At 46.0% G+C, this 10,426-nt stretch overlaps 1 protein-coding gene across 1 annotated transcript in view; it reads right to left on the reverse strand.

Moving 5' to 3' along the window:
- The window catches only part of Vax2 (ventral anterior homeobox 2), a 29,404-nt gene extending 19,219 nt beyond the window's left edge, over positions 1–10,185 (reverse strand). The window contains exon 1 of the mRNA XM_046432364.2: positions 9,904–10,185. Coding sequence (XP_046288320.1) covers positions 9,904–10,150 — 247 coding nt within the window. The 5' untranslated portion in view covers positions 10,151–10,185. The remainder of the gene's footprint in view (positions 1–9,903) is intronic.
- Between the last annotated feature and the right edge of the window lie 241 nt (positions 10,186–10,426).

Below are 10,426 nucleotides of genomic sequence, written 5' to 3' on the forward strand. Positions count from 1 at the left end.
CAACTCCCTGAAGATATTGAGGATGATATCTGTGTGTGTGTGTTTGTGTGTGTGTGTGTGTAAAGTATTTTTAACTTTGGGGCTGGGGTTGTGGCTCAGTGGTAGCGTGCTCACCTAGCATGCATGAAGCACTGGGTTCGATCCTCAGCACCACATAAAAATAAAGAAAGTAAAGTCCATCAACAACTAAAAAATATTTTTTTAAAAAAAAGTATTTTTAACTTTGGAGAGAGAAGAACTTTCCAATTAGGAACTAAAATCTAGAAGCACAAAGGGAAATAATCATTAGATGTGATTAAAATTTAAGTTTCAATTTAGAAAAAAAATTTTCAATAACAAATTTTTTTAAAAAGAAAAAGACTTGGGGGATGTTTTTAATACATGCAACAGAGAAAGAATTCATTTCCTTATTATATAAAGAACATTTTCAATTTCAAAACAATAAGCAAAAGAAATATGAATTAGAAAATTCTTTTTCTAATTCATAGAAAAAGATATTAACATGTAGAATAAATATATTAGAACATGTTTAGCCTCACTAGCAATTTAAAATACTACTACTAATAAATTTTCTGTTTCCTTTTGTGCTGTTTTGTTTATAGTACTGGGGCTTGGTACATAATAGTCTATAATAAGTTTTTTGTTTTTTTTAATTGGAAAGATTTTCCTCTAAAAGTCTGAGTACATCCTGGGTTTGGGGGATGTGAAGAAATAGCATATTTCTATTCCGTTGCTGGAAATATAAATCTACATTTTTGTGTGATTTTGGAATTGCCTATCATATTAAGTATATATGTTTGGATATTCAAAGTTTACTTCCAGGACGTATCTAGTGATTTTAATCATACTATGTATATCTGAAATGATCCTTTTTTTTTTTTTTCACCAGTACTGGGGGTTGAACCCAGGGCACTATATCCCCAGGGCTGAACTATATCCCCAGCCTTGTGAACCTCCTGCCTCAGCCTCTGAAGCCACTAGGATTACAGGCTTGCACTATGCCCAGTTTGACCTTTATTATTTAAAACATTTTAATATATGAAAAATTTCAAACATCCACAAAATTAGAAAAAAACAGTATATTAAGTTCAGATATACTTCTCCCCCAACTTCAACTACTTTAAACTCAGGAACAATCTTACTTTTTTCTGCACTGTCATAATTTTTAATAGAAATAATATGATTTTACCTACAAATATTTAAATATATGTCTATTTTAAAAGACTCTTAAAAAATTTAACTATAGAACTGAGGATGTAGCTTAGTGGTAGAGTACTTGCTTAGCATGTACAGGATCCTGGATTCAAACCCCATCACTGCCCCCAATAACAATAAGAGAAAAAAAGCTTAACTACAATAGTTTTGTCATAGCCAAAAAAAAAAAAAAAAGAAAGAAAGAAAAGAAAAAGAAAATAACAATTATTCTTAAATGTAATAAAATATTCTACACTTTTACAATTTTCCAAATGTTTCATAAATGAAAATTTTAAAGCTCGTTTATTAAGATACAAAGATTTTCACTATGGCATTATTTGTATAATAGTGAAAAAGGAGACCCAACCTAAATAACCATTAATAGGGGACTGGTTAAATAAATTATGTGATAGCTACATAATAGAATACTATGTGGCTGTTTGAAAGAATGAAGCAATTTTAGATGGAAATAGTTCCACAATATATATTAAATGAAAAAAGCAATTTGCAAAAAGATACTTTTTTGCAATACATAACTTGTATATTTGTATTTTTCAATAGTAGGGAAAGTTTGGGAGATAAAATCTGGAAGTGAAATTGTATTATGCTGGCTGGGAATATAGCTCAGTTATAGAGTGTTTGTCTCACATGCACAAGGCCCTGCGTTCAATCCCTAGCACCATCACCAAAAAAAAAAAAAAAAAAAAAAAAAAAGAAAGAAAGGAAGTGTATTATGTGAGGAAAATTAGGAACTTTCTACCTAACCTTACATAGCAAAACATCATGAACTGCTTTATAATTAAAAATATAATTTATACTTCAGAAAACAAAAGATATAAACAAAATTAAAAGACAAATTATAACCAAAACTTTTGCAACACATTTTGAGAGCAATGGGATACTATCCATAATACATAATATCTACCGATCAAAAAAGAAAACGTATTTGAAAATTAAAACTAATCAAAGGAAATGAATTAGTATATAACAGCGAAGAAATACAACTGGCTAATAAACATGAAAAGATGGTCAACTTCACTATCAAAGAAGTAAAATGAACATGCCAGTGAGTTAATATTTATCACCTGTAAGGTTGACAAAGGTGAAAAGATATAGAATTTGTGGTATAAATTACTGAACTTATTTATTATTTCAGAATAATCTGAAAGTATCTATCAAGATGTAAATTGGGAACTGTGTGGGCAAGATTGGGATAAATGGGCATTTTCAAGCATTGTTGGTAGGAGTGTAAATCACTAAGTCTGATGGAGGGCAATTTGATACCTCCCGAATTAAAAATACAGATAACTTTTGACCCAATAACTCACTTTTAGGAACTTTCTGATAGATATACACATACATGTGGAAGTGAACAGGAATAAGTTTATTTATTGCAGCATTATAAATAATATCAACAAGTAAGAAAAAAAGCTAAATGTCCACCAACAGGGCAAAAGTTACATCACATACATTATGGTCCATCCAGTCCACATAAAGAGAATACTATGCATCTGTAAAAAACAAACAAGAAGTTAAGACCCAAGATATATTGTAAGAAAGAAATAATACAGCCACATTGACTTGCATAAGCATAAAAAATAATCTAGAACATACTAGCGATTAAAAAAATAGCTGCCTTTGGTGCAGGAACTGGAGGTTTTTCACTTTATACTTTAAAAAGTTTTGATCAATTAATTTCCTGTTTTACAATTAAATGAAAATGTTGTTCAAATTGTCCTGTAAACTTTATGAAGCAGCAGTAACACTGCTAGGAACTTATGAATCCATTCAGGAAAGGCACAAAACCCCTTGATTTGGAAATTCATTTCACAGTGTTCATGTTGAGGAAAAACAATTAAGGTTCTTCCAGAGGAAATTAAACTTTCTCCAAGCAAGGGAAAATTTACAGTAAGGGACAGCATGAACTAGGTTTTCCATGCTCATATAAAAACTTACTTTTTTTTTTTTTAAAAAAAAAAGGTAAGCTGAAAAACAGCCTATAGGACATGATTTTGCTTTTATTTATGCTTGTATATGAGCGTGGAAACCTCGCATGGAAAGATACACCTGAATGGTGGCTATTTCTGGGAGCCTCCTAACGCCTCTGGTTTTGTTTTTGTATGCAGTAGGTATTATTCCCAATGCCTCGCCCGCTTCTGGGGGTTGGACCCAGGAGCGCTCTACCACGGAGCTACATCCCCAACCCATTTTTATTTTGACTAGAGACTCATTAAATTGCCCAGGCAATTCTCTAATTCGCGATCCTCCCGCCTCAGCCTCCCTAGTATACTGCTGGGAACACCCACGTGCGCCATCGCGCTGGGGTGAGCACTTATTACTTTTTGAATTTAAATCCTCTACCTACGTTTTTATATTTTAAGCTTAGTCATGCCCGAAACTGGACTTCAGGGGGTCTCCTTCCCACACCCTGGCTGGCAGGCTGCGCTGGAGGACACGGTGGGCGGCCGAGGATGGAGGAGCCTCGGAGGAGTCAATGCTTAATTTAGCAAAACAGAGAAACCTAGCTTCAGTTGCCGGGGCTTTTTCAGTGGTGGGCTGCGTGGTGTGAGTTGGAGGAAGCAAAGACGCGATTAATCCAGCTATTTCTCTCTATTCTGTGGTTACTTTTGCCGGGGCAATAGAATTTCAGCTCCAGCCAAAGGCGACCCTGCCCTTCCCAGGTGCTCCAGTTCCACCCGACCGCTAGATGACCTTCCCAGCCCTGGAGGGCTAACTACTGTGGGGGGCGGGGAGGAAGATTAAGGTTTTTCAGGTTTTGTGTTTCAGTGGTTCCCAAAGTTTCAAATTGCACAAACAAAATTCTAAATATAAGGTGTTATCAATTTTATATTTTAACAATTACATTGTGTGCTCCCATTATCGCCGTTTCATATAAAGATATTCTCATGTAAGTGCGCTGGCCACTTCATATCTAGAGAAATACATGATGTTGATGATTTCCTCTCCTTTCATTTATTCGACAAATACTTGAATGACTACTGTATGCTAAGAACACATGTGGGGAAATCACATGGCTTTGGCAGACACAGAGTCCACCTCCTACTTGGTCCCCTTGCGGCGAAGAGGGGAAACTGGCTCCGGACACTCTTGACTTCAGCCGGGCTCTACCCCGGTCGGCTGCGGGGACAGGTCAGGAGCCACGCAAGTCCCCTAGAGCAAGTCAGTATCTGCGTAGGGTCATTCGTAAGTAGAATCAGTCCGGCACACAGTAGGTGCACATTTATGTTTGTAGAATAAGTCAACTAGAAAGGGATGATCTGAGGGGTCCCCGGGCCTTTGCAAGCTTCCACTAGAGCCTTACAATGCCCTTCTCTCCCAACCTTTCCTCCCAGAGCACGGCCTTGACTTTACAGGGTGTGCCCACACGTAGTTCTACAGGACAGACCCCCGCTTGCCTGCTGCCACCACTTTCTGCAGTGCCCCATGCCACCAGGCTACACCAGGCTTCCGACAGCCGGAGAATCCGGGAGGAGGAGACCCCTGTACCCGCCCCGCCGGATGGGGTAGCCAGACACCTAGGTTACCCTGGGTCCGGAGAGATTCCAGGGCAAGCTCATTCATCCTCGATGTCTTCTTATCAGAGCATCTCAAACTGGGGGACCGAACAGCAACCAGCGGATGCACAACCTGGGAACTGACTGCTTACTGACTCTTCGGAGGACTATCAAAGGTCAACCATTATTTTATACTAAGCAACAGGAAGTAGAAGGCAAAATGTGTATGTTCCCCAGGCCACGCTTCCCAAAGTTAAATGGAATTTTTAAGATTTACCAACCAGCGGGGGACTTGGGGCCAGGGGATAGTTGAGGAAATGGCGCCTGGGCCTGATTTAAGCGTAGATGCCCTCTCTCCTTCCAGAGAGTGCGCAAAGAGTAAGACTTGAACCGGGTACACAGACGCCCCGGGATGCCCACCCCTGTCATCCCCTCTTTTCTTCTCTGTCCCAGATACCCACTCTCTCCAGAGCCACCCGGGTGTGTGTGTGTGTGTGTGTGTGTGTGTGTGTGAAAGAGAGAGAGAGAGAGAGAGAGAGAGAGAGGTATGACTACTACGTAGAGGCAGAAATAGCGCGAGAGAAGAGCCATCCAACTCCCCCACCCCCTCTGCGCGGTTCCGGGGGAAAAAATGAAGACTGGGCAGAAAAAGACCCACCAACAAGATGCATTTGACTGCGGTCTGCTTCTTTTGCGTGTGGGGGTGGGGTAGGGTGGGGATTGGGGGTGGGGAGAGGATCATGAGCATATAAAGGGGAAAATAAAGACCCAAATGCTAGTGTTCTGATAAAAAGGAAAAACAAAGCGACCCCAAGAAAATTAAAAAAAAAACAAACTTGATACTCTCCCCAAACACTAAAAGATAAAAATAAAAACAAATATAAGAATTCCTAAGTATGGTCCTCTGCATAAGCTGTTTAAATCTTTCAAACCCTCCCTGGCGTCTGGCCTGGGTTATCGGATCTATCAACAGACTCAGATTTGAGAGTAAGGTCCCGCGGTCCGCGGAGGCCTCCATGCCCGGACTGGCAGCTTGGTGCTCATTCCAAATGTCACTGACCTCCATCTTTGTTGCCCAAACGCCTGCTCCGCAGGACTAGGCCTGCAGCCCGGGGCACAGTATCCCTAGGCCCAGTGGCCGCCAAGATTTCAAGTGGAAATCGAGTGATGCCCGGCGGGGCTGAGCCCAGACTTGGCTGCTGAGGAGAGGCGTCAGATTCCGCAGTCAGCTCCCAGCCAGAGCCTCTTAAACCCCTTGATGGGAGCTTTTGGACTAGTCTGAGGGAGGTAGGGCTCCGCCGGGTGCACGCCATTGTCTGGTGTTTTGGAACGCGATTCCAGATTGCCTGAGGATTCTCCTAGGGGCCAGACCCCACTAAGGTTGATCCTCCTTTCTCTCAACACCAGCATCGCGGGAATTGTCCAGGCCAAGCCAGAGGCTTGGCTTCGCGACCCTTTCCCCCACCCCAGCACCCTGCGCAAGGAGCAGCGCACTAGCGAGCCGGGATTTTTTTTTTTTTTTTTTTTTTTTTTTGCTGATGGATAGATGGATGGATGAGTCACTCTTTCAAGGATCCTGCCATTATCCCGCCCTCTTGCTTCCAGAAGAAGGGGCACGGAAGATGCTTCTTGAATGGAGTTTCCAGACCCACAGACTGGCGTCTAGACCCGAGGGTCGCCTTGGGTGAGCCAGTGCCACTGCCAAACTGATGTCCTTAAAAATACGGATGCGCATTCTCGGATTTATCAAGATGTACTATTGAATTTATATCTGGATTAATGTGGAAAGAACGTAGTCACGTCGGAGTGAGCGCGTGGGAGGGTGCATGGTGGCTGGGGGAATTGTGGTTTAGAGTTGGGCCTTGTCTTCTATAGGGATCCCGGCTACAACGAAAAGGCGAGTGCACAGCTGGCCGCTTTAGAACCACGCTCGCTTTAGAGCCACGGCTTGGGGAGGCCTCTTCTATTCGCCTCCCTTGGGCGGTTGGTGTACCCTTTCCAAATATAAAACAAAAAGATCCTTCCGTCCCCACCCCTCACCGGATGAGAGGCTATGCATACTAGGTGTGGAGCGGCCTGCGGGGCTGTAGGTCTGGGTGGAAGCTTCACGGAGTTCGGAGGTAAAGCATGCGATGTGCCAGTTATGCACCAACGCCATGCTTGTGCGTTTGTATGGCGAGAAGCAGCCTCCATTTTGAGGCAGGGTAGGAAGAACAGTCAGCCTCCCTATATTCACAGAGGCAGCCAGAGCTGGAGTCATTGGTCAAGCTGGTCCCACCAAGGGAACTGGGGAGGACCAACCGCCCTCTGTGGTCTGCAAGGTGGAGTGATTCTTCTTTACCACCAGCCAATTTTTGACCCCTGGGTTGCTCACTTTCCAATACAACCCAGTCCCTGGGCCCAGAGCCACAGGGGACCCGTTGGGGAAGGGCTGGGGGACTGGTGAGTTGGAAGAGGTCTCCTACACATAGGTCCATTGCCCAACCCACTAGAAATGGCTTGTGGGTCACCTGGAGTTAATCCTCCCTTCTTCCTTCAGCAAGTATTTTAAGAGATCTGCTGGGTGTTTCCAGTTTTACTGAGAGCACCTCTGAAACTTAGCAAGCCTTTCAAGGTAAGGGCTATTCGTCCATTTGTACAGATGAGGAAATAGGCACAAAGACAAAGGAAGTTGTTCAGAATCAAAGGGTTGTAAAGCCAGTATTCTAAATGAACTTTGCATAATTCTGCTACCCAGACTGTCCTCCTACTGCCCAGTGCTGAAGACTCCTTCAGCAGATCTGCTGCCCTGGGGTGGGTCCTCAAGAAGGGGAATACACAATGAAAAAGAATCTGAAAAGATTCGGAGGGAGTGCGGCGCAACTTCAATAGTAACCCAGGCTGAAAAGGCTAAGATCTTCCCTTATTATTATTATTTTGTATTCTGCACTGAACCCAGGGCCTTCAGCATGCTAGACAATCTCTCTGCCACTGTATTTCATTCCCAGCCCTCCTTCCTTTACTTTGGGAGAATGTATCCTCAGAGGTCAAGGACAAAATGCACTTAGGATCTATGGGAGGAACAGTCATTCTGTAGCCAAGGCACTGTGGACTTTCCTTTGCCAGAACCAGAGCTGTTTCACTTAGTAAAGCCCCACCCTGACCACGAGGGGCTGCCAGTGACTGACACAGGTAACCCTGACAAGGAGGGATTAGTGGTAAATGACATCCTGGTCATTTCAGGTCTATAATCACCTCCTCATCATTAAATGGGGAAGGGCAAAAGGGATTTATGAAGGTTTGATTTGCCTTTTATCTCTGTTATGTGTCTAAATAGATCCTCTGTGTTTTATATTTAATATTTTCACTATATTTAAAAAATATAATGGCATTGCTATGTGTATATACATTTATAAAAGTATACCCCCTGAAGATGTACACAGGCTGCCCTGCATATAGGGAGATTCTATGTCTCTCTGGTTTAGAAGGTCCCACTAACAGGGTGGAGGGTCATTTTTGACTCGTACCTTCTAAAAGTCTACAGCTGGCAGCTATTTCATTGACATGTGCACAGAAAATTTATTGGTTCTACACATCATGTTAATAGAATGGAGAAGTTGGTAGGTGAGCTCAGAATTCACAATTGTCTTGGCAAAGGAAATACCCACCCATGATGAGGTGTGATGTGATGAGGTAGTGTGTGGGTCTGGTAGGACTCAGTTTCTACATCTCTGGAGGCCCTACAGATTTCCTTAATGAAACCAAACTGACCGTTCACATGTTGCACTATGGATATCCCACAGCCTATAGAATGGAATCTAATTTAATCCTAGGTGCCCAACAGGTCCACTCACCTGCTGGAATACCTGATGGTGTATTGCCTTGATTCAAGCCTGATCCCAGAGCAGCAGTGCCACCCAATATGCTGGTGACCACACCAGGTCACAGTAGTGTTTCCCAAACCAAGATCCCTGCGGTTATGCTGAAGACGGTTGTCCCTTACCTTCATGTGAGAGTGCCTCCCTGCTATACCCTAGTCCTAAAAGCCAACGGGCCTCTGGAGGCGACCGGCTAGAGCTCAGATTTGGTAAACTCGGATCTTCAGGAGGAGGAGGAAATCGGCTCTTGCCAGTCCCCTCCAGAGGCCTGGTGGCTTCTAGGATAGGTACTCAGGAAGAAGAGGATGGAAAGAGGCAGCGAAAGGAAGCCGAGCTAGCGATCCGAAGATGGAGCTCTGGCGAGCGGTTACCCGCGAAAGCGGACTCCGGGATGGCCAGCGGCAGCCGACTGCAGCCTCCGGCTCGAAGCCTGGGGACCAGCTGGGGGTAAGACCCTAGAGACTCCTTTCTCCTCCCTTCTCAATGGGCGAGGCCCAGATCAAGTGAAAGCAGACCCCTCAGCTACGTAGGAGACTGGCTTTAGGGGCCTGGGAGCCTGGGCCTCCCCGGGCGCTTGCAGGAAGAGAGTGCTGGGAAGGCGAGTTCCGCGCTGAGAAATGGCCAGGAAAGAAGACAGGAGACAGGAGAGCGAGGGGCAAGGGAGAGAGGGAAGGACGCAAAAGGAAGGCGGGGGAAGGCGGCGCCGAGAGCCAGCTGGGCCCAGGCGCCGCTAGGAAGTGGGAACCGGAACAGCAAAGCACAGGCAGGCTAGCACGGCGCGCGCCGCCCCCAGAGAGCGGTGCCCTCTCCCGGGAGCAACTCATGAGGATCCCTATTGCCGGGGATGGGAGACAAGGCTGGGCAGGAGGAGAGGAAGTGCTCTGGCAGCTTAGCGGAGCCTGGGCCTCTTCCTCACGCGGTTGTCCACTCTGGTTCCCCCCACGTCTTGTCCCTGCGGAGCGCATGTGATGCTTTTCTCCGTACTTGCCCTAAGGGACACCGGACAAGAACTCGGCTCTCAGCATCCTGTTCCCCAGACTCATATCTGTCTCCACCACAGTAACCAACCGGGATGGGCCTAGAGAGAGGGGACGGGCCAAGAAAATGAGAACAGTAAGGCGGAGAAACGGGGACTTCTTCCATTCGCTGCTTTGTCCCTTGCACTCAGCTCAGTGTCCAGCACACAATAGACGCTCAAAATAATATTTGCTGAAGAAAGCCTGGATAATGAATGAATGAATATATGAATTGGAAGGTGGAGGAGTCAGGAAAGTCGGAGGCCCTGATAGGGATAGGGTACGAGCCCAGTGGACCAGAGTCCTGGGCTGTCGTCTTACCTCGTACCAGGATGCGGCGGCAGTGGTCCGCCTCGCCGGGCCCGGACTGCCCATCACTGTCTGCGCTGCTCTCCTTGGAGCCCGCAGGGCTGGAGGCCGAAGTCCCGGCAACCTCTTTTGGGCTTCCGCCACCCGCGTCAGCTTGCAACTCCACCGCTCCGCTGAGATCCCCGTTGCGCCCACTGCCGCTACCAGACTCCGCCCGGCGTGCAGGGCCGCGGTCGCGCTCCGCGCCCCCATCGCCCATGTCGGCCGCCACTGCCGCCTTCGCAGCAGCCTAGCCCGCGGCTCCCCGCCCCTCGCGCCCCCCTCCCTACGGCTCCTCCGTCCGCCCCGCCCCTGCCTGGCTGCTCCTCCCCTCCCTGCTGATTGGGCAGGAGTCAGGGTTCTCGGGCTCTCGGTGGCTCACTGGGGCTCTGCGCCTTGCGGGAGGCGGAGAGGGGACGAGGAGGGGGAGGAGGTGGTGACCCCACTCTTCCACCCCTAGTTCTGTCCTGCTCGGAGCCCGGCAGAGGGAGGCTGG

Source organism: Marmota monax, unplaced genomic scaffold (assembly GCF_021218885.2).
Source record: "Marmota monax isolate L192 unplaced genomic scaffold, Marmota_monax_Labrador192_F-V1.1 WCK01_AAM20220418_F8-fsc00106, whole genome shotgun sequence".
NCBI lineage: Eukaryota > Metazoa > Chordata > Mammalia > Rodentia > Sciuridae > Marmota > Marmota monax.